This window comes from Copadichromis virginalis, linkage group LG20, assembly GCF_057382275.1.
Source record: "Copadichromis virginalis isolate Kocher_CV1m ecotype Utaka linkage group LG20, C_Virginalis_male_GT1.1, whole genome shotgun sequence".
Taxonomy (NCBI): domain Eukaryota; kingdom Metazoa; phylum Chordata; class Actinopteri; order Cichliformes; family Cichlidae; genus Copadichromis; species Copadichromis virginalis.
In genome coordinates, this window is record NC_140637.1 from 3,637,835 (window position 1) to 3,662,514 (window position 24,680).

Consider the following 24,680-nt stretch of genomic DNA (forward strand, 5'->3'; position numbering starts at 1 on the left):
GAATTGTACAAACTGTTGTTGTTGTTGTTTTTGCCTTAAAGATCCACATATGTCTGCATGCTTCAATAAATCCATGCATCAATTTCCCATTTTCCAAGCACAATATTTAAAAAGTGAGGAGGGGCTCAAAATCTTTGGACAAAATTGCAGAAGTACTTGAAAGAGTATTATTCAATGCCTTTGTATACATCATTTCCTTTCATATCTCTTTTTAATCAAACTAAGTCTCCACTTTAATCATTCATATTAATAATTACATTACAATAGAAAACATGTTTTGATATGATAACTGAACACAGATAAAACAGTATAAATGTTCATTATGATGTAGTTTCTTTAATTAAAACTGCAGCACTGTAAGTGTTCATGGTATTCCTCTTGGACATGCATGGAAAAGTAAATATATTCATATAGTACAGATATGTACAATACAAGGACAATTTTAGAAATTATCAGTCCAACAAAGGGAGTGTGAAAAACCATCAATACACTATGTGTAATTTTCACATTACTGTATTTCCCACTAAATTGCTATGTTTAGAACAAGTCTGGCCCATCGTTAACAGGCCAAAGACTGTAAAGATTATTGTTATTTGACCAATTTAAACAATAAGTTAGACAACGAAGCTCAAAAGACACGACCAATTGTTAAAAGGTATTAAAAAAAAAAAGAAGAAAAAGAGGGGGTAAAATTTCTTTTAAAAGAAAAAAAAAAGAACAAAAAGCACAAGTCCATTTTTCTGTTGAGAAAACAAACCAACAAAAACACAAATCGTTGTGTTAAAGAAATTAGTCTATATTCATCAGCGCAATCAGAAGCGTTATGATGAAGAGTGTGGTGCTAAAGACAGCACGCAACAAAATAATACAAGAAAACATAAAAGCTAAATGCAGTTTGAATTTTCATTTCAAATGAACAATCGTCTATTTGACTGCCAGCAACTTACACAAATTGCCGAGGTCGCCGTTGAGACTGTAGGAGGAGAGGTTCAGTCAAAAGGGAAAAGGTATTAAAGTTGCTCAGCAAATTCCCATTTGTGTATACAGTACAGATAACAGAAAACCATCATTAAAGAAAAAACAAAAAAAACATTCTGATATCTCTGAAAAAAAAAAAAGTAAATTGAACAGAAATACAAAGCAATAGTTAACCTGCATTACTTTAGTGCATAAATGTCCTTATGTTAATAAGTCATATCCTGTTTTTGAAATATCATATCTCACGAAAATATTAAGAAAGAGGGCAAAAGAGGGACAGGGGGGGAAAAAAAAAAAAAAGCAAACCACTTTGAGCATTCATGTAAAAATATATCGATATCTGGATAAAACATCTGGGGGATATTGTAAAAGAACTAGAGCCTTTCAGAAACAGTCACAAGACAGCTCGTCTTCTGCCCTTAAAGCTCTGACCACTGGAGATGTCTTTGCTCCGTCTCTCCACCAGATGACAGACAAGTACTTCAATATTTTAACAATATTCTAAAAAGACACTTTTTATTTACTTAAAGGCCTCAAAAAGCTTTGTTTATTAATTAAATGTTATATTTATTGATGTTCATTTTTTCCCAATTTATATACACTGACTAATATAATTCTCTAGAGCCGTTTTTTGCCCCCATACAAGCAAATCTGTATATATTTATGTGAGGGGGGGTATCGGAGGCACAAATGTGATCTTAAGGCAAAATGATCAAACACTGTGTGAAAGACTGTGTGTAAGTGCAAGTTACAAGCAGTGATATACTGTCATAGTGCCACTGCAACCTCTGAATCACAAAATAACAGTCAGGGTATTCACTTCTGTCCCAGGACAAGTACCAGATAGTCTTTGGAGAGATCCATTATGGCTTAGTTTCGGTTTGGTAGAGAGCATACAGAACAAGGGGTTCATCGCATTTTCAAACGAGCAGCAAAGGATGTGCAACCATCCTGAAAAGTGTGAAAATAACAGTTACAGTAAGTCCAGCAGGGCCCACACACGAAGAAAACACAGTCACCAGAACAGTTACATGTAAAAATGGAAAGAGGCATCCATTTACACACCAATAAACCACCTGCCTGTTTCAGGAAATATGAAAAGGTGGAAAAAGTTCAATTCCCTTCAGGTCAGGAAAAAAAAAAAAAATCTGCTCCAACAAACTTATTTTTAAATCGCAATCTAACATAATTTTGGTTACATGGGTCAATCTGGGAGGACGTGCCAATTAGTTAAAAGAAATATAGCTGCGCATACTGTATCAAAAACCCTATTAGAAAAGTCACATGCTAACAATCTAGCTAATAATGCATCAGATCAGGAGTAGGCAAACTGCTATGTTCTGATGTACATAAATATACAATCACACACACACACAGTTAATACACTTTATCATAAAGGGGTGTACATGAGGTAAGGTTTTTGGGTCTAGGTTGAGATTGTGTTGTGGCTGAGAACCATTTACTAAAGGTCTGAGTGAATAATTGAGATGTGAGTCAGAGAATTCTAGACAACTATCGCATCTTTGGAGCCGAGGATGTATAGGGAGGCATTCTGTGATGGCATGTGTGGGTGTGCGTGCAAGGCTAAAGTGACGAGGAGAACAAGGCACTGTTCCCTGCTGGAAAAAGTGTAGAGCCCTGTGTGCCGTTTATATCGGATTTAATTCACACACACAAAAAAAAAAGTTTACGAAACACCTGTGCGGCACGTGTCCACGTGGGAAGATCGTTATGGCAGTATACTTGACGCAGTCCTACAGTCCAGTGAAGAGTCCTTATTACTGAGGGTGAGGACAGTTGAGTAGGGACGCACAGGAGGAAACAGGGGGGAGGGGGTATTGGAGTCCAGCCCCTGTAGTCTATGGCAAAGTTAACAGGAAGCTCTCTTAAAAGTCTCAGTCCTTTCCCAGAAGGCTGCTGATGAGCTCCAGGCCCCAGCAAGATGGCTCCCCAGGAGGGTTAGAAAGACCACAGAGGGGAGGGGGGGCAGAGGAGAAGATGTGAAATTCTGAATTTAAAAATGAGGGAACCTGGGAGGTGGGAGTCTTTTCTACCCTGGGTGACGAGCCAAGTGTGGGCCTTGGTGGCATCGCTCATCATCTGGCAGCAGATTGAGACTGTGCAGCCATGATAATGTGAGAGGGTCCGCTCTCAGCTCTCTGCTGCTGGCCCATTCCTGCCAGCACTGACATGGCCATAGCCTCAGCTGCTGCCCTTGAGCTCAGGCCGTTTTGCCCCGTAGAAGGGCTAGGCGCCAAAGAGCTGTGCTGAATCACCGGGGCAGGGGAACCTGTAGGCTCTGACATGTCTTTCATGCTCTCGTCTGCAGCTATACAAAAAAATAAAAAGGCAACACAGGCAAAGCTATTTATCTCATTTATATTGAGCACATTCCACAGTTTTCATTGCTGAAAATCTTTGGACATTATGTTAATTTTTATTCGAGTGAAAATCAAGCTATATTCAGTAACTTTATCCCGTCCAAAATCAAGGAAATGCCCCAAAAAATACTATAAATAAAACAAGAAGTACTGGAACAAAGATTTTGCTACTTAATTATAGTTCTTGTTTTATTATTTTAATGTTACCATCAGCCCTTAGCAATATCTAAATTGCAAATGTTGCTTTTTTTAATCCAACTCTATTAATAATTTTTGGACACATTATTATCCACTGTGGCCGTTGCCATAACAAACTGAACCCTAATTATTTCAACAAAATTACAATTACTTTGTGGGCACTGAAGAAAACTACAGCTCACATGAAGATACTAAAGCCACAGCAGCATGGCTATATTGTAACCCAGGCCTGCTCATTTCTTCTTGCAATCACAAGTAGAGAGCTACACACCAAAGCCGTGTGTTTCGATTAAAATGTGAGAGCGACTTTGAGGTTCAAATTTCATTTTAGCTCTTTATGCTTTGCGCAATACATCTACTATATTTCTACATATCTAAGACATGCAATTCAGACTCAAGTTTCCTCTAACTTTAAATAGAACCGTGTGAACAGGGCATAGCTGTGCAGGGCTCACCTAAGTAGGCAGTCTTCTTTTGTAAGGTGGTTACAGGACAGTCCTTGTGGGCCAGCAGCAGCTGCTTTAAATGAGCCACCTCATTACGCAACAGAGACACTTCATTCTGAGAGGATGGAAAAGAAAAAGAAAAAGAAAAAAAATCAGACTGATTAGTACTACAATACTAAATTTCAGAAATTACATTACACTTCCCAAACCAATAAGGAAAAAAAGTAATGCTTGGTTATGTAATTTAAAATACAGACTTCCCATATTTTTCTTCCCTAATGGATTTTCCGGTAGAAACAAAAAAGTTGAAATGGTTTTGCTTCCACTGCAGAGCAGCGTACATTTCCCACAAGGCGTAAGGTGTAAATATTACCTAAAATTTCCATTTGACAAAATAAAGATATGAAACAAGATGTAGTGGTTTCCATTGTTTCAAATCTATCAGCTATGTTCATTTGCAAAAAGAATTTACTCAATACTAATGCAAACTCATTTATCTTATCTGGAATCCACCTCTCAAACTTTTACAAGTAGTTAGAAGCCCCATCACCAGCATCCACCCACTGGAGGCCCACTCACCGACAGTGAGACGTTCAAAGTGCTGAGCTCCTCGGCTTTCTTCTCTAGGGAGCTGACCCACAGTTTGCGTTTCTGTCTGCAACGGGATGCTGCCGCCCGGTTCCTCTCGAGGAAACGCTGCCTTCGTTCGTCGGGGTCATCGTCTGTCGTCCGCCGTCGACGCCCACCTGTAGGCTGTGCTGGAGATACCTGGAGGGAGAAGCAGGGTAAAGGTCAGAAGGAAACACACAGACAGACGAGATGAGTGGAAAAAAGACGAGAAAAGGGAAGTATGAGTCACAGTTTCATTTTAGCCAGCACACACCAGAGTCATCTCGGCACAACAAGAATATCCCCAATTTTCTGTTAACTAAAACAAGTGATGTGATATATAATAAAGAAAGTTTAGATGACTTAGATGTGATCATCTTTAATCCAAGTTTAAAGCATATTTTGTATGGATGAAAAAAAAACATGTTACAGTCAGGAATTTATACTTAACATTGAGTACCTGAGGTTGTGCAGGTGATGGTGCGTCTGGCTGCTGGACCAGCAGCTGACTCTGTTCTGCCTTCTGAGGTACCATGGGGCTGCTGCCCATGGCCATGATCCCCATACTCTGTCCTGACGGGCTTTGCAGCGCAGCCTTCAGACGCTACAGAACAACAGTCAAATAAGCAACATCAATAACAGCCACAGGAATTAAAAAAAAATAAAAAATCATGAAAAACTTCATTGTAACTTTGTAGAAAGTCATAATCAAAGCGTGTCTGAATCAGTGCCAACAGCATGTCTACAACTTCACTGTGCTGCGTCTACATTAACTGATTCACACTTTGCAATAACAACCTGGACAAGACCCTAGTTACCAATTTTTGGCATGTTTTAAAGTTGTTTAAAACATGGAGAAGCCTGATTCTCTCCGAGGAGAACATTTACAGATGTGCTCTCTCTGAACTGTTTTCAGCAACAGATTCATGTGACCTCCTTCAGTCAGATCTGGAGGCTTTATATGCTCCCGCAGCAGTTCTCGGATTTTGATCATGTTTGATTTAAGTTGTGACTAATTCAGCCGTGATGATTAAAAAAAAGTGATTGCAGCCCTGAAGGTACACAAGCAGTCAAATGTTATATATGCATGTGTATATATATATATATATATATATAAAGCAACCTCGATAATGATCATATCGTATTAGAAGCGCCATGAACAAAAAGATTCTGCAGATCAGCCCGAAACCCCCCCAACCCCAAATAAAAACAAAAAACCCAAACTAAAGTTTGTCTTTAATTACAACGATGATCATCTTCTTACGACTGAAGGAGTGAGGGGCTAGGGTAAACAGAGGAATGTGCTAAAGGGGATACTTTATATGTTTTAAATACCATAAACAATGACTGCACTCTCTCAGTTTCATCTGGGACATAGCTGCAAGGTGGAAACTGTGCATGAATCTCTGTGTGTGCATTGCACTATCATAAAATGAGTGCAAACTGTGTTGTCAGGTGAAAGGGTTACATAAACAAGCAACCACAGTAAAAGATCATATGACGAAGGACCTAAGCCTGTGCAGCGGAAGGCTGGAGGGTGAAGATGGAGACAAAAAGAACAGATAAATAGATAAAAATAGAGAGCTAATCTAGTGCTGACCATCTTGGCCTCTGAGTGGATGCTGTAGCCAGAGGGGGAGTTGGAGCCGCTGCTGCTGCCTCCCAGAGGAGGACCAGGGATCCCAGGAATGTTGGGTACCATGCACATGGGTCGAGCCAGCTGGTGATCAAATATGAGACACAAATGCATGGGTTAAAACTAAACCAACTTCTAAGTTATAAAGTAAAGTTACAACATACTTAGACTGTTAGTCTGCCTTACATTAATGACAGAAGGCATCTGAACAGGACCAGGCAGCACAGGCACTGCCTGACCAGAGGGAAGCATCATCATAGGGTAATGGCTCGTCGGTGAACTGGAGAGACAGACAGCAGACGACAAATAAGAAGAGGAGATTCACTCTTGTGTTTGTTAATGAATTTTAAATTATGCTTTTTAAGAAATAGAACATGCAGTCCATTGCTTAATGATGAGAAAATATTTCATAGATTCATGAACTAAACTGTATTTTGTTCCTCTCAGGGTCAGCCACAATCAAATGACAAACCTGGGTTGATGTGTGTAACACAATATTATAATCCAGTAAAAAATACAATTTTATTTGAGTTGTTCAAGGTTATTGTGACTTGCTAAAAACTGAACTAAAAACTAAAACCAGTGTGGAAAACACATTTTAGATAGTTAAAATAAAAATGAAAACTACACTTGAAAAATAAATATGAATATTTAAACTAAGCTCAAATTAAAACAGAATTTTACTGTTTGCTAGTTTGGCCAAAAAACAAAACTATTACAACCTCCCTGATAAGGCAATGATGGTCATGTTTACTGAGACTTTGTATAGTTTTGTGTTATTATATTTATTCATCCATCTACTAAAAAATTGAAAATAATACAAACTAGACTAAAACTAAACATTTTCAAACAATAGAAACAAAACTGAGACAAGAAACCCCAGAGTGGAAACAAACTGAAACTAAACTGAATGAAAAACAAAACATCAAAATGGGGGGAAAAAAGACTATAGTAGTTCTGATATTAATGACGTGAAATTGTTTGATCTTAGCTTAAATATGTAATTCTGTCAAATATAAATATATCTGAATGCAAACACTCCAAATTATGATTTAACATATATGCATTCCCTCTAATACCAGTTTTTAACCAGTTTAATGCTGTTTCACATTTTACATGTCCAAAGATAAAAAGTTAAGATTTATATTATGACTTCCTTTGAAACCTTGAGTGTGACAAGCAAGGGATTTTTACCCACTCTGCAGCCATTTTCACAAATGTGTGAAGTTGTTGACTTTTGTCTGAAACACTGTGCAGCGTCCGTGCTTAACTTGACTGATTCAACAGCAAATATAAACATTAATTTATCATTTTTTATTATTTATAATGGTTATAAATCCTATGCATATAATATTGCTGCAGACATAAGGAAGAATCATGTTACAGGTTCATGGGCTGAGTTTTGTGCAGGATATTGCAAGCTGTAGCTTCCCGTACAGTAATTGACGTACTACACATCGTTGGGCTTTTATGCAACACATTAATGTCCATAAATGAGAAACATTTTGATAAGTTATACCCAATTATAAAATGCATGAGTTTAGAATGCAAATAAACTGATATGCTATAAACTTTCTCTTATTAGCGTGTACTTGTTTTCAGTGAAATGTTACAGATTTTATGTGAACCATGATCATCTTTTCCATTATCCCAAGATAACATCTAAATTGCTGCTGTGTTACTTTACATACATCTGTATATGAAAATAAAGACTTGTGTTAACAGGGGAAAACTGCAACAGCTGGTAATCCTAACACCTATTTTATAGTGTCTGTAACAGGAAAAACAAATTCAATAGTTCCCTTTAAAGCTGCGTATCTTTCTTATTAATCATGAATACTTCGCAAAACTTCACATCCTATTTCACAAGATCAAAACTGGCATAATTTTGTGTCAGAGCACAGCTTTTGGTTGTTTTTGACTGTGGCTGACCCGTCGGGACCACAAAAAAAGAAGAAAAGAAAAAAGAAAGAACATGATGGCATCTTTGATATTAAAGGTTCACTTGCAAGAACATGAGATGTTGTCACATTGTTTGCAAAACATGTTTTTTAAGCTAGAATTTATTTTAAGTTGAAGATTAAGCTTAAAGAGTTTAGCAAAGACCAACCAAAGGATTTGGAACTTAACTTACCCCAAAGTACGATTTGAGGGTGGAGCCTGTGTGATGACGGAAGTGGGTGATGGCATGGTGGGCTGCAGAGCATCAAAGCCCAAATGTAGTGGGAGGGAACCTGGACGCACAATAGTCGGGGTAGGGGCTGAATTCCTGGGTGGTGTGTCCTACAAGATTAAAACAAAAAATAAAATAAATTAGGCTTTTATGTCACACATCATTTGTACCCCCAAACAAATTTCTGCAACCACTGCAGCCACAATGTATCATGAATTACTTGCAACATCACTTAGCGATACTCCCCTCCTCTCTACACACCTATGCAATCCCCCTTATCAAGTTTTCTTGTACCTTTCCTTTAACTAGAGGCTCCCTGTAGCTGTCCGACTTCCCAGATGTGGAGTCAGGGCTGTCTGGGGGTGAAGAGTCGACTTCTACAGGTGCCTCCTGTTTCACCTTCACCTCTGATGGTGTCTGCAGGCTCATGTCCAAAGCCACTGAGTTGGAAGCAGGGAGCTGAAAATGAGTTACAGATAAAGAGAATAATCTTACACTACATATAGATCAAAGTATATTAAAAAAAGAAAAAAAAAAGGGAAGTGGGCATTCATCACAAACTAAACAGCCACAACCCCAGCTCTGAAACGCATATAAAGTGCAATAAAACACCAAACAGTTTAAAAAGAAATTGCTGCAAAAACTGAAATGTAAATGACACACGGACTGTGTGCAAGGCACGAAGTTCAAGTTTGTAAATTTTTTGACTGAATTAATACTTGAGATAAAAAAGAAGGAAGTAAAATGTAATTCTTTCTGGTCATGTCGAGTCTCTGTAGAAAATTTCTTCGGTTACTGTACACTGTAATGCACACGGTCATGCACAAGCGCAGAGATAAAAGAAGATAAAATCATCAACCGCAAGTGTTGCTTACAGAGTTCTTGGCCCTCTTCTCATCATCATCTTGTTCAAAGGAACTGGCCAGCTCATTGAACAGGCCAACCTCCTCGCAGTTCTTTAGGAAACGAGTGGGAGTAGGTGTCTGGTCTAGGAAAATGTAATGAGCAGATATAACTATTCAAAGTAACAACACCACAGTTAGTTCACACTTACACTGAATGTTAAACCCCATGTGATATCTAGTGTTGGAGCACGCTGACGTTAGGGTAAATATTGTCCATCTGAATGCTGCATGAGGACATTTAAAAACACAGTGAAGATGAACGTCTGTCTCACACGGACGAGAGTACCTGCAATAATGACCGAATCAGTCCTGGCTGGTCCGAATTTCAGCGTCATCTCATGTTTGTGTTTGTGTACTGCCAAGTGGTCCTCGTTGGTAAACCTCTGGAAAAGCGAACAAGACAAAAGAGAACATTATATGAATTAGCCAACAAGAAACGGCAACTGCGTTCTGAAGAGACATCCTGTTTTTTGTATTGCTAAAATCAGCGATAGATAATCTTTTGTGGCCAACACATGCAGTCTGTGGAGCACGCAGTATGTGACAAAAAGGTGAAAATGTCAACAACTTGATAGAGAAGTATATATAAATAAAAATAAAGGAAGAGGGAGAAAAAAAATATCGACAGAACTGACCACAAAAGCTGCAGAAATAGCTGCACACGTAACTTGGTGATGTCCAATGAATTTTGGCTGCTTGCAGCTTAAGCTACAAGCAGCCTGGCGTTAGCTCAAATCAACCGCACAGACGGCATTAACAGCCGTCCTCGGAGACATGGAACTTCTTTTGAGAAGTGGTGAGGTGATTCACTCGAGAGACGTAGGAGAAATAATCTTGGCTCTGGCACCAGCCTATTCACCATTCACTGAGGCCTATTTTAGGGTCCCGTGTTGCAGTTGCGAGTTCAGTCGTGAGAGTGAAGTGGAAACACAGTCAAGTGTCGGGGGGCTTATTTTTAGCCCGACCAGGAGCATCACCAATACGTGTCCCATCTGTCTCATTCCTCTGAACAAGGCAGCTAGGTCTTGTGGAGAAAAACTATCTCCAACTAATCTCCATGTATGAGAAAATGGCAGCTAGGATTACTCCTCCCCACGCAATAAATACTGGACATCATATAATAGGGGAGCTGCTGTTGTTGTTTTTGTTGTTGTTAACTTGGTAGAAGGAAAATCCTGAGCAAAGCCAGGAATCAATCATCCTTGTTCTATTATGGGCATGATTCAGACTTTCCCAGTAGAGAACTGTTGCATTTAAAAGGGCAGCATTAAAACAGTATTTGGACATAAAGGATACAATAATTAGCAGCAAATCGCAATTAAAGGCCAGAAAATGTATAAACATATAATGAAGGTGCTGGCAAATGTACAGGATAGAGTACTGAACCTCAATGCCTTTAATACCGACCACTACCGCAGAGTAGTGGAAACCATCAAATCGAATGCCTTGTCAGTATTATAACGGAAATTTGATTGTTGCCAATTTTAGACTGCATTTTCATTTACATGCATTACTTGCTTGTTAAGATAACACCAAGCCTGTGTATATCAATATTTGTATATTACTCCTGTTTTAACTGCTGTGGCATGTGAGCTGGACCACTTGTGGTAAGAACCCTGCAGAGCACTAAACAGATTTTGTCTTTTGTTGTTTTGGTTTAAGAAGAAAAAAAAACCAAAAACCTCAACCCTGGTTACCAAAAATCTGATGATGTGGCTCCATCACTAACTGAAGAAACAATTCACTTAGCTTGTTAACAAAGTGGATTCATTATCAACTACAGAGCCACATTTTTCTCTCAGGAGTAGGCAGAGATGAAAACCAAGCTAAAAGAAAGTAATATTACAGTTAAGTGATCACAAACATGACTCCCCAAAAAATTCTGTAATCTTAACCAGCGAGAAGTTGTTACATGTGTACCATGACAACTTTATTCAATTTCACCTGTTTTTTTTTTTTTTTATTTCACTGATGCCTTTGACTTTGTGTGTATGTGTGTGTGTGTGTGTGTGTGTGTGTGTGTGTGTGTGTGTGTATAAAGCAAGTGCATCTGATACCCCCGTGTTGGTGTAGTTCCTGCATTATCTTAACGCTTTAGAGCCAATGGTATCATATTTGATACACAGTTTCTACAAATTAAAGCTAATACGTGCAAATGATTTTTTTTTTTTTATCTCATCAGAAAGTTCAATAAACACTCAATTTCCAAAAAATTTTAATTTTCTGGCAATTATTTCATGGTTCAGGCTTTAGATCAGGATCAGCAGTGCAACTGAACGATCATGTAGTTGTGCTATCGTAGCTTTGCAATGTGGGGAAAAAAGACATGTTTTCCTCTTTGTTTATATAAAATTCTGTTCTGGAAAGAATTGTAAGAATTTCAAGTGTTTTCTTTATTTTTTCGTACAATAGAATAAATATATGATCATTAGCCAAATTCTTGGATAATGCTACTCTAACATAATTATCATGACATAGAAACACCAACACAGTGATATCAGATAGTGTGTGTAAAGTGACTGTGTTTCTTAAAAAGGTGCTAAGCAAATGTGATTTCTTTTCTCATTATTTTTGTTTTGCATTTCTTCTGCCCTTTGACATAGATTCAACCAAAACAAAAGAAAGAAAACTGTTTGTTTATAACCTTGTACAGGTTCTCTAAAGTGAGGTGGCACTGCGATACTGACAACATACCCAAACATCTAGCACCACTCTGCCACCCCACACCTGTTTATACAACAGTCTGGCTCTAAAACAATGCTTTGAGAGTGACACAGCTGCAGACCAGCACTGTCATCCACATCACTTTGCCTCTTTAGGTCTCTGTTGCTTAAGCAGTAAAATAAATTAGTAATCAAACCAATGAAATATGCAGAGTATTTACATCACAAAAACATGTAAAGAAAGACAAAGGAAGGGTCCCTAGATGTCTGCGACGTTCTGAAAAGAAAATTACCAAACAACTCATCATCACTTATTTATCGACTATGCATGTTCAACTGCTTTACATGACTGCTGTTCAAACCACAATCCCATTCTTCTGATCAGAGCATGGAAGAAGTCCCAAGAATCCCAAGTATTGCGTAAACCCATAAACACTTTCTTCCTTCAGATTCCCAGGAGCCATTTCACTACTAGCTCTAAGGATATCACACCCAAATGAACACAGCATCAGACATGATGATTTCCTGTGTTGAATAATCATGAGTCTAAGAACAGACTCCTTTTTAATTTCTTCCTTCTTCTATTCTATGATATCAAACCAAGCCTCGTCGAAACACCACGTAACAGGCATGTGAGTGCACTACTGGCACTCAGCTGAGTCACTGCCTTGGCTCAAACCTGTGTCTGCAGGCGCTTAGAAGTCAGCAGTGACAGGTTGAAACAATAACGGTGCTGATTACTCACTGGAGCTTCCAGTGAGTCATTGCAAAAGGAGACAGCATTGTCTCACAAAACGGCATGCTAGCATGAATGTCATCGGTGTGATGTTAATTATAAGTGTTGCATAAATATGTCCGTTTACGCTTGCAGTGAGAACGGATCTTTTCAGGGTTGTTGTATATAGCCCTACATTAAAACCAGTGCGTTCTCAAAAAGAAAGTCTATTTATTTTTAGGTTTCATATAGTTTTCTTTGAGAAGTACAATACTGTGAAGTGCAGTACTGACCTTTGGTAAGCAATTACAAAAGGCAAAGATTACTACCACAGAGAGCAGGACATGAAAAGAGAGGACTTACCTGTCCGCATCCAGGAGCACTGCACACAAAAGGTCGGTCGTCCCCCATTTTTGCAAAGAGCCTGCAATGTAACTGTGGTAGAGGAGAAGAAGAGAACATTGTTGCAGCTTTTTTTTTTTTTTGTTGGTGTGTGTACTGGCAAAATCCTGAAAACAACAAAACAGTGATGCTGTGGCTTGTAGTCTTTAGTCTGAGCAGGAAGCCGAATGGTATTTAAAAATAACCCTGGCAAGGAGGAAAACACGCACAGTGGCAGCGAGAAGAAGTTTCCCTGGTGATACTTCTTTCACACACACGGGGGCTTCGGGCTGGCCAATGAGGAGCCTGCTTACACGAGAGGACGGCAGCTACCGTTTACACAAAGACATCTCGGTCTCCTTCTCTTTCCCTGTCTCGTTTTTCCTCACTTCCAATGCCTCCTTCTCTCATTACTACTCTCTCCTCACCTCTCTGCCACCTTGCCTCCCCTCCCCTTCTCGTACCCCTCATTCAATGTTTCCCGCTCTCTGAGTCAGCTGTTTCTCTGTGCACGCACATGCAATCTAAGGTTAAGTACCTCCTCATTCACTTTATGAAGGTTTTCATGTGTTTCCACACAACAGATCTCTGGCACTGGACACATTCCCATTGACCTCGCTGCGTTTTGTTCTCCAGGTCATCTTACTACTTCTAAATGAACATCTGATACTTATATTTTAAATATTATGAAATTTTGCAATCTTAAGGTGGATGGTTCAGCTCCTGAGAAGCAGGATGAAGAGTTTTAAGGTAATTTGACATAGCTAAAACTAACAAGTTTTTTGAAACATGAACATTTAACCACAGTTTATTGTTATATTAGTAAGTACTTTAAATTATGTATAGTTTTTTTTTAACCAATATGTATATATTGTTAGAGTGTAGCTACCTTTTGCTAGCTGGTTGTTAACATGACTTACAAGAAAAACACATTAAACATAAAAAAGTTCATCAAAAGATAACCATTATTTCAAAAATATTTCACGGCATAATCACGCCGTTTTGTATTTCTTAACTTCTAATAAATGTGCCCCAGGATTTTAGTTTTAGTGTACTATTAACACAGTATTAACAGTATTTTGTAAAGTAAGTAAAAATAGAGGCATATGTGGGCAGCACTGTTGGCCCTTCTAATCTACTAAAAAACCTAAAAAGCTTTCCAATAAAAGTTATACACAACACCCCTCTCACCTTCTTATTATATGCTGTTGTTGAGAGTTAAATACGTGCATGTTTTATTTGTTTTCTTCTTCTGAAGTGGCAAAAAAATGCAAGCATACTGCTTCAATCTCTAATGCCACCAACCCACCCCCACCCTGCGCTGCTCTGCACAGCTGAACAACACTGCACGTGGAGACAAACTGGGAAGTTTAGAAAAATAACTCATTAAATTTAAATCGGGAAATTGGAGGGGAGGGGGGAGGGGGTAGAGGCAACAGACATGAATGTTTTAGCATTCTCAGCTGGCCCAGAGTGACGTCTGGCAGCTATTACACAACACTGTCCCACTGAAAATACACCAACTGCATCGAGGACTTTGTTATGTACACACGCAGACACAACCAACATGTACACAAAGGAAAAATAAAGCCACTCACTGGTATTTATGTAATATACTGTATATATTATACTCAATGTTCTCCAGCTCTTGAGCAAAAATGTTGTCAGACTTTTGTGATTTAACACAAGCCCTAGGATGTCTTTTGTGATTCACCTCTTAAACTTTTACTTTAAAAAAAAATGCTGATTTGAAGACGGGGTAGACTCTCTGTTTTTACCATCAACTGACAGTCCATAATTATCTTTCAGTTTATTGCAATTCAAAAAGCAAAAGTTTTCCAGCTTTAGAAAACATATATTTAGAAAATATAGCCGATGGGCCAATCACAGGTCTTTCAAGACCAGACCAGTTGAGCACTACCTTACAACCACTGGCAGGCAAAGTGAATAACATTATACATTATTTCATTACAACAAAACATTCTGCTGGAAAATCCTTGCCCCTGGTATTTATGTATTATGCATTTATACATGTTATTGTGACACATACCAACTAAGCATTGAGGCAGTCTAAAGTTGTCATGATACTAGAATTTCAAACTCGACACTTGTACACAGAAAAATATTCGATACCCTTTTCAATACCACAGGCAAGATTTTCTGCGTCCTGCAACTAAATAATGTCAAAGTAGTGATATCGTGAAAAAGTTAACTTTTTTTTTTTACACTAATTTTCCATAAATTACAGATTTTGAAGGTTAAAGAAATTTATCTTCACGAACAAAAACTGAAAGACCTAACCGGTCTTTGATTGGATTTTAAAACTGACCTCACAGCTGGCAACAACAAAACAAGAAACAGATTTTGATAAACATTTGTTAAAAATAAAATAAAAAAAGCTCAGGTTTCTCATCTGGTCCACATCTGCCGGCAGCAGATGTTGAATACAGTTCACACTGCTCCTCAGTCTGCAGCTCTTCACATACTCAGCTCTGCTCTTCAAGACTGAAACCCGTCCAATTCTGCTGCACTGCTCCAGATTTCACTCTCTATTTGCTCCAATTAGTTCTCCACACTCTGGACTCTCTGCTCAGTTCAACTATGCTTCCCCAACTGCTCTGAAAAGCCAGCAAAATGCCCAGTTCTCCATGTGTCTGTAATCCAGTCTGTTACAGCTCAATAGCCCTGCAATAATTATTCATCTTTTGTTTAACTACAGTCGACTATCATCTGTTAATGATAACATATTACTAATGTGGCTATGGGGCAATTACTAATAGTTAAACAGCTATCATTACCATGTGTGCTGGTTAGATAACTGTTTAATATTTCAATGTTGTTGAAACTAGAGCTTTACTGACCTCTGAAATTCCTTCTAAAGTGTTGTTCGGTATTATGGACAGTAACTACTTCAGCTGTTAGTGAGGGGAGGAGCTGTGGGCCTGACTACAATGGTGCTGCATGCAGTTGTGTGTCAGCTGGAAGATGCAAAGACACCACTGTTTGCATTGATACTCTTGCAAACGAGTATCTTAATTTAATATTAATTTTAAGCGCAGGTTTTTTTGTGTGTGACAACAATGGTAACGTCACTCGTCCTCGCCCGATTCCCCACTCAGCAGGACAATGCAGCCACTACAATGCAAAAACTGATGAGTACAACTTCCAACATCCTAAGGTGATTGAGCAACTGTGGGATGCACCGGAGCAAACACCACACCACACAGCTACCCATACGGCCCAAGGGATCACATCGCCAAAGTCATCCAATGAGAAGCCACGAGACATTCCCAGACGTCCCCGGTCAATAGCCCAACAGGGCAGAGATGTTATGAAAGAACACGTTCACCTGGGATATAAGGATTTGAATCTTGTTTGCAGCCAAGCATAGACAAATTTTCAACAGGTAGGGTCAAAAACCAAAGAGGAGAAATCTGTTGAGTGTAGTAACATTGCAGTCTCATTACTTTTGAGTAGGGCTGCCACGATTTGTCGACTAGTCACGATTACGTCGATTATCAAAATCGTCGACGACTGATTTAATAGTCGACGCGTCGTTTGAAGCTTTGTAAGATCACAAAAGACGCAGGAATAAGTGGCAGGATTTAAGAGTGTAATAACGGACTGAAACAGAAGATGGCAGCATTGCATGTACAAGGATGTCAGCTACCGTTAAACCCCGAAGAAGAAGAAGAAGCAGCTGTGTCCCAGAATTCATAGCGCGGCCCAGCGCAGTTTCCAACAATGGCGGCAGCTAGTTAGTTTTAATGTTACTCTTATTATTCTTTCTGGGTCACAAAATAAACGTTTAACATATTTTCAGGCGAGAATGTAGCTGTGTAAACCTCAAATATCTGCTCAGTTTATCAGGACACCACATATTTTCAAAAGCGCTCCGACGTTTTCGGAGACATCTGTTACCCACTAGCTCGTTAGCGAGCCGGGGGCTAGGCTCACTAGCGCCGTGAGAACACCGGACTCCCCGCAAATCGTTTTCAAACCCACCACCGTCTTTCGCGACTCAGGTTAAATATATATGAGTAGGGTTGCAAAATTCCCGGAATTTTCAAAGATGGAATCTTTCCATGGGAATAAACGGGAATTAACGGGAATTTATGGGAATAAATGGGAATTAACGGGAATTTATGGGAATAAAGTGGGAATTTTCAAAATTGAAGGTTGGCTCTTCTTAGGGAACTTAAATATAGTTGAGCAAAGTATATTTTAGCATAATATTGACAAAAACAAACAAATGCAATTCAAATACACTTGAATATCCATGCCATTCCTTAATCACATGTACAGAGCACAAGCTTGCTGCATGGCTATTGAGACCACCTACTGGCACTGTGCATGCCTCCATCACATGTACACATGGACCACACTTTTGAGCCTGAAGGACAAAGAGTATTAAAGGCACACATTTGAGCCTGTGGACTTAACAAGTGAGGTAAGTTTTGGTGATATTATGGGAAAATATATTCATTAAATGTTTAAATTGTGAATATCACAAAAAATGTATTAATCTGGTAGATAGCAATCTGATAAGATGCTAAATAAAATGCTAGCATCTGTTAGATGCTAAATAAGCCATAGCTAGTATAACATAAAGAAGATGCTAGCTTCCTCATTTGGCTGTTTTGTTTTGAAGATCATTCCAGTTGTTTAGCTAGCCTTACTATTTATATCTGTTTATTATCATATTGCAATTGTATTATTACGACCTCTTGCATTGCATTCGCATTTTTACAAGCTCTTGTTTTATTTTACAGAAAAATGCCACGTGCGCTATCTGATGTGTGGAGACATTTTACACCAGCTAATGTACAAGGGAAATCTGTATATATGTGTAAGTATTGTGATAAGACGTACGTGAAGAATGCCACAAAAATGCAGCAGCACATTGCAAAGTGCAAAAAAATTCCTCAAGGCCCAACACATGCAGCAGCCAGGAGTTCCACTCAAGGGGAAAATTAATCTGTTTCAGCTGTATCAGAGTCAGATACCCACTCATCAGCTCCTGGTCCCTCTGGCATCGGAGGATTTTATGGATGACACTAGCCAGAAAAACGCAGATGAGTGTTTCGCTCGTGCAATCTATGCAACTGGCTCACCCCTGATGCTGACATCCAATGTGTACTGGAAGAGATTTTTGAATGTTCTCCGACCAGCATACATTCCCCCAACCAGACATGCATTGTCTCCTAATCTACTGGATGAAGAGTTCAGTCGAGTTCAAGCAAAGGTGAAACAGACCATTGACCAAGCTGACTGTATTTCAGTCATCTCTGATGGATGGTCCAATATCAGGGGACAAGGAATTATTAACTACATATTCACCACTCCTCAGCCTGTGTTCTACAAGAGTGTAGACACAAAGGAAAACAGACACACAGGCCAATACATTGCAGATGAGCTAAAAGTGATCATCAATGACCTTGGACCAGATAAGGTTTTTGCACTGGTCACTGACAACGCAGCCAACATGAAGGTTGCCTGGGCACATGTGGAGGAGACCTACCCTCATATAACTACTATTGGCTGTGCAGCCCATACACTAAATCTTCTCCTAAAAGACATAATGGCACTAAAAACAATGGACACTGAATAAGAGAGTGAAGCAAGTTCTGAAATATGTTAAAGGCAAACAAGTAACTTCCGCTACATTTCTGTCAAAGCAAAAGGAAAAGAACAAGAGTACTATACTGAAGCTTCCCAGCATAACGTGATGGGGTGGTGTTGTTATCATGTTTGACAGCCTTCTGGAGGGAAAGGAGTCTCTGCAAGAGATGGCCATATCCCAGTCTGTAGGCATCGACAGTGACATCAAGAAGGTCATCTTGGATGATGTGTTCTGGGAAAGAGTATCTAGCAGTCAGAAAATCCTCAAACCTATTGCAGCAGCAATAGCGAAGATAGAGGGGGATGGTGCCATCTTGTCAGATGTCCAGTGCCTTTTTGCAGAACTCAAAGAAGAAATCCAGACAATTCTGCCCACTTCCCTACTACTGAAAGCAGAGGAAACGGCTGTGGTCAAGTCATTGGAACAGCAGAGGGAGCATGCACTGGCTTCATGCAGCCAGTGCATGCAGCAGCATACATGCTGGACCCCAAATATGACAAGGGCATACTTTCTGGGGAAGAGATCAACGGTGCCTATGCGGTCATTACAGCCATGTCTGACCACCTGGGTCTCGATAAAGGCAAAGTTCTAGGCAGTTTGGCAAAGTATCGAACAAAGCAAGGCCTTTGGAAAGGGGATGGAATATGGCAGTCATGCCGGCACATATCTGCAGCCACCTGGTGGAAGAGACTATGTGAATCTGAGGCCCTTGCACCTGTAGCCTCCATCCTCCTCCAAATCCCACCATCATCAGCCGCCTCCGAGCGCAACTGGTCACTGTTTGCGAACACCCACACAAAGGTTCGCAACAGGCTCACAAATGTGAGAGTGGAAAAGCTGGTCGGCATTCGGGCAAACCTACGGCTCTTTGAGCCTGACACAGAGCCATCCTCAACAAGGCTGGAAAGTGACACTGAAGAGGAAGACTCAGAGTTGGATCCTGAGGAAGTGGACATGTTGTTGGATGATGATGAGGTCCAGGAAGAGTCTATTGACTGAGCAAAAATGAGAAAAGAGGATTGCTTGAAGGAAGATTTGCATGTTTAATGGGACGTTTTGGAGGATAAGTGGCATTTTTCATTTAACCTTTTGAGTGGGACTTTGTGGGGATTTTTGGACAGGGGGCATTTTTGAATGAGCGGGGTTACGGGATGGTAATATTGAACTCAACATTTCTGTTTTTATTCATCCATGAAACAAGTTATTGAAACATGTTCTATTCTACTGTACTTACAAATAAATCTGTTGAAAACATTTTGCATGGAGGTTTTCTTATGATTTCTGTTTATATTTATGCTTGGAAATAATATATTCCCAGTTAGTTCTCCTAAATTCCCATTAATTTCCATAATTCCCATTATTTCCATGGACAGTTTCCAATATGGAATATTTCAAAAATTCCCAAGCTTAATTTACCATGGAAATTTACCGGAAACTTTTCGGAAATTTACCGGAAATTTTCCGCCCCTTTGCAACCCTATATATGAGTCACTTAGATAACTTAAAATGTTATTGTTTGGCTTTTTTTTTAGTATTTTATTTGTTCCTGAGTAAATCAGTTTGTCTGAGATTAAAGTTATAGTTTTTACACAGCTGAATAAACGTCAAGCAGACAACTGATTATCAGAAGTGTGAGATGCTCCAGAATATACTCCAGTGTCCTGTTATATTTTAGATAGCAAGGAGTTTATTAAACTTCACCGAAACAATCTGCAAATTTCATTAAAATTTAATAAACTATCATCTTGTCTTTATTTTTAGTTAGCACAGACCTTAAACACTTAAAGCTGTAAGCTAATGATAGTTATATAAGAGCAGATGCTGCTGGTGCAATAAGCTGTAGTTTTACGTCCAATGGATGATGATCTGATTAGTCGACTAATCGCAAAAATAATCGGTGACTAGTCGACTATCAAAATAATCGTTTGTGGCAGCCCTACTTTTGAGCAAAAATTTGTTTGTGAATTAAAAAGTTGCTTAGTACATAGAGTTTTTTGACAAACTGGAAAGAAAAGACAAATTAAAAATGTTTAGCATTTCACTATTTCTGAGTTACTGACCACATTAACCTCGGCTGTACCTCTAACATGTGTTGTGCATGTCATTTAACATTATTGAGTGGGACAGATTATTCATTTTTTTGGCGAGGCATAAATGTCTGAAAGTTTTCCCAATGTTGAAGTCAGTATATTTTCCTCCTTCCATCTCTCCCTCTGCAGTCCTTGAGCCAGCGCGCGATTACCGAAGCCTTGCGCTGGAATAAGACACTCTCCCGTGAAGCTTAGCTTGTAACAAACCTAACGGTTGTGTCTCGCTGCTTCATGAGAAAAGGGGTCTGCATCATATTTGCAGGCAAACGCTGCCCCTCTCTGCACACGTCAAAGAACCCATGAAACAGAGAAGTCTGATTTCTTGCAGGCAACAGGTCAGTGCAAGGCCCCTCACAAAGTGCTTCCAATCTACTGAGTCTATTTGGGTGGACGTGTCTGCAAACGAGATACTCCATCTAGCTCGTTATACCGAGGGTGTGGACTGTTTGAGGAAATGGACACATCTGGCATCAGGAGTAGGAACAGATTTCAAAGTTTACATCTTACTAAAGACATGCTAGACATTAACTTGGCTGGCTGGCACCAACATGAAATGTGGGATTTGATTTTGTGGAAAATCCACCATAAATTCCAGATGACAGGGGTGGAAAACACCATTTGTTTTCATAGCTGCCCCAACCAATTACTTAAACTGATTAAAACAGATGTGTTAAGGTCTTTTCTTCAGCATCTTTTACTTGCTTCACATTAAGAAGCCATCCGTAATTACCGCCTAGATTTATTTATTTGTTTATTTTTTACAGGTAGAAATGATACAGTTAAATTAATGTTGCGACTGTCAGAAGTGTCTCACTAACGTTTTCCTATACCCTCAAATAGCTACTTCATGCAGACCCCCAATTTCATGCGAGATAATCAGTCAACTCGTTACATCAGTCCTGATGCACATCACTGATATCAATTACAGGTTTTGATATCAAGTATTTTCACCTCCTTTCATCCAAGGTGACATGGAAGCACTCAAAGCGTTCTCATTTCTGTCTCTCTCATTGAGTCGATGCCAAAGTCCCAACATTAACTTGGATTTCTCCGACTCAGCAGGTGTAAGGGAACAAGTCCCAGCTATAATCAGCCACAGCCATCCAGTGTTTGACGCCGCCTGCTAGGAAACTGACTAAACAAACTGTATTAATAGCTTGCACTGCAGCCATGACTGTGGAATCTGGGGCTTAAATTGCCAGAGGGTAGGGAGACCCCACAAAGAGAAAAATAACTAAAGGGGGCTGGAGGGGAGAGGGATAAAAAAAGAAACCGTGAAAGAAAAAAAATGCAAATCAAATATGTGCTTGGATAATTATGGGATCAGAGGTGAGCATTTGAGACAGGACATCCAGGTTTATGGCTGGGTGTGTGCAAGAACCAAAGTGTTTTGTTTATGTAAGCAAAGTGAGCACAAGATTTAGTAAATGGAACAAAAGAAATCCTATTCCTACTTCTGCATAACCAACAAGGCCTGAAAGCTAAATCAGTGTTGATGCAGGACAATACAGGATGGACTCAAGGGAGCTTCCTAAAATTAAATCAGAGACATTTTGTAGATTTGATTGTGGTCTGCAACTTTAACAAGCAAATATAGATTTATAACTATAAATTCAAAAAGAAGAACACCACATTGAAATGTAGCCAGTAGCTTTTACCCATGCTCTACAACACTTTCAAGCCAATCATTACTTAACTAATCTAATCAACAGAAATGCCTAAAAGCATGCAATATACACTTAAAAAAAAAAGTTTCATTTTCAAGCTGCAAAGAACATTTGTGTTGGGTCCAACTTCCAAACATCTCGCATTACTCTTCAGTAATTGCATGTATTTGGTTGGACAAGACATAGTGCAGTTTTCTCAGTTCTAACACTTCTCTTAGTGAAGGAATGATGCACAACTCTGCCAAAAACATGACCTACATTTCTCAGGAAGGTGTTGACATGGATGGAGACATGGATCGTGGAGCGTTGAGCAGTTCAAATTGCAATACTGTGGATATCATTAGTACTTTTTTTTTTAAGGTTTTCTTGCAAACCCAAATTCTCGCAATATATCCTACCGCCAAAAAATCTACACGAGCGCGCTTTTTTCCACATATTCGGCAATATAAACGAAGATTATTTTAAAGTTGAATTCCCAAAGTTCCACAAACTTTAGTTCCTTTGTGAAGACACCGCTAACTGTGTCGAAAAGGTTTGTCTTTTTTAGCCTCCATTACCTCTGGCTACGTACGGGTACATAAGCCCAGCCTTTTCCCGTAACAATGCCGCCTATTCTGTTCAGCAATTGGCCACGAGAGCGTCAGTTAGCGACTTCTAGGGCACTCATAGGTTCGAACCCTGTCAATAACGTCCGACAGCTGAATCTGATTGGCTAAAATCTCGAAATCAACTTTTTTTTCCTATCAACGCAAAACTAATGGCTAGCTAATGTGGCTAGCGTTAACAACAGGCCGAGCGCACACTTAAAAAGTGAGTGATAGCAGCACTTGCTACCACTTTCTGCCATGACAATAGACATATATTAAAATCAATTTAATAACATCCGACGTGAATTGCTGTATTTCAAAGTGCACTTCGGGTATTTAGAGTAACAACAGCCGAAAAGGCTAGCACTTAGTTGGTTGGCGGAGTGACACTTGAGTGCAAAGCGAGACACAGTGGGTCCGAATGAAACGTTGTAGCTCCCACAACAGTTTTGACAACTACATAGACGTGTCGTTTTAACGTCAGCAAACACTGAAAAGTGTCGTGTCGAGCGCGACATTGTAATCATTTACTATACTCGAATAATCTATGGTGAATTTAAAGGTTAATAAAGTGTTTACAAACTCACCCTCGCGCCCCTCTCTCTGACTCCCCTCTCCTCTCTCTTGGAATTTGACACTCCCCTCGACGCGGACTTATCGCGAGATTTCGTACAAGCTATCTCTGCCTGGCCACATGTAAAGAAATGCACCAGAAAGCTCCTACATTTATTTGTTTTGTTTTGTTTTGTTTTAATTTAATCATAATGAAAGTTCTGTGTATATAAATTCAACCCAAATTTTCTGCAGTTTAATGATGAAACGAAACTTAATTTTTGAATATTTTTCTGACTCATCAGAAATTGTAACCCTTACTCTTACATTTTTTTCTTGCTGCTATTTCTGTCTGTATTCCCCCCCCCCCCCTCAGCCTTTGTATACATCTTTAAGCATAGGATGACTAGATGGGAAAACAGTCTTTATGTTTTCTGTGTCATTTATTAAAGCTTAAACAGAGAAACATTGACTTCAAGTCCACCTATACAGTGGGTGCAATTAAGATATTAATTGTAACTGACTCGTGAAAAGAGGTAAATTTGGCTTTGCAGGGTAAGAATTCCCCTCATAACTGTATGAATTTGATGGGTTTTCGAACAATAAACTTTTGCGAATATAACACATCCTTTTAAGTACTGTGCATCGTATGTAGAAGCTTTTTGGAAGCTTGAACTGTCACTTACATTTTTAAGATATGTCTCATTTGTCTGATATCATCAACATGTCATTAATTTAAAAAGTTACTGACTGTGCATCTGTGTGATTCAAAAAACATGATAAAACATTAAAATGATGATACTTGTGGTGCATATGGTTATTAGTTTCATGATATCTTCATTTTTTCAAGTCACTGATTGAAGTTTTGTTACATGGTATGTCACAGCTGTCAACAGTGGGGTCGTTCCCCTCTTGATTTGGTTTCCTTCCTGATACTCTCAACTTATCCCTTTGTAAAGGTACAAGCCCCAAATAGCTGGTTAAAAAAAATCACAAATGAATATGCCTGAACTTGTGATCATGTAAATGTAGCTCTTCTTATACATTTGAAAAATGCATTCAAAAATGTATTCAGA

The 24,680-nt window shown here is 39.2% G+C and overlaps 1 protein-coding gene across 4 annotated transcripts; it reads right to left on the reverse strand.

The window, feature by feature from the left end:
• Nucleotides 1–316: 316 nt before the first annotated feature.
• Nucleotides 317–23,699, reverse strand: atf7a (activating transcription factor 7a). 4 transcript variants are annotated; one of them, XM_085443359.1, is made up of 12 exons: nt 23,640–23,699; nt 13,068–13,139; nt 9,613–9,709; nt 9,297–9,409; nt 8,716–8,880; nt 8,383–8,531; nt 6,435–6,528; nt 6,213–6,332; nt 5,073–5,216; nt 4,583–4,771; nt 4,013–4,118; nt 317–3,307 (listed from the first exon to the last, which is right to left on the reverse strand). In XM_085443359.1, the coding sequence occupies exons 2-12, from the start codon at nt 13,113–13,115 to the stop codon at nt 3,075–3,077; spliced, it is 1,458 nt and encodes a 485-aa protein (XP_085299485.1). In that variant the 5' UTR covers nt 13,116–13,139; nt 23,640–23,699; the 3' UTR covers nt 317–3,074. The 4 variants fall into 4 exon arrangements, with proteins under 4 accessions (XP_085299485.1, XP_085299487.1, XP_085299486.1 ...); XM_085443361.1 differs by lacking the exon at nt 23,640–23,699 and adding an exon at nt 23,023–23,224; XM_085443360.1 differs by lacking the exon at nt 23,640–23,699 and adding an exon at nt 22,724–23,002.
• Between the last annotated feature and the right edge of the window lie 981 nt (nt 23,700–24,680).

Excerpts from the sequence above, each read along its gene's own strand:
- atf7a (XM_085443358.1), bottom strand. The coding sequence starts at position 13,166 with ATGTTCTCTTCTTCTCCTCTACCACAGTTACATTGCAGGCTCTTTGCA. Across the intron at positions 8,532-8,715 it reads AGCCTCTAGTTAAAGGAAAG|GACACACCACCCAGGAATTC; the intron begins GTACAAGAAAAC and ends TTAATCTTGTAG. Across the intron at positions 6,529-8,382 it reads CCCTCAAATCGTACTTTGGG|TTCACCGACGAGCCATTACC; the intron begins GTAAGTTAAGTT and ends CTGTCTCTCCAG.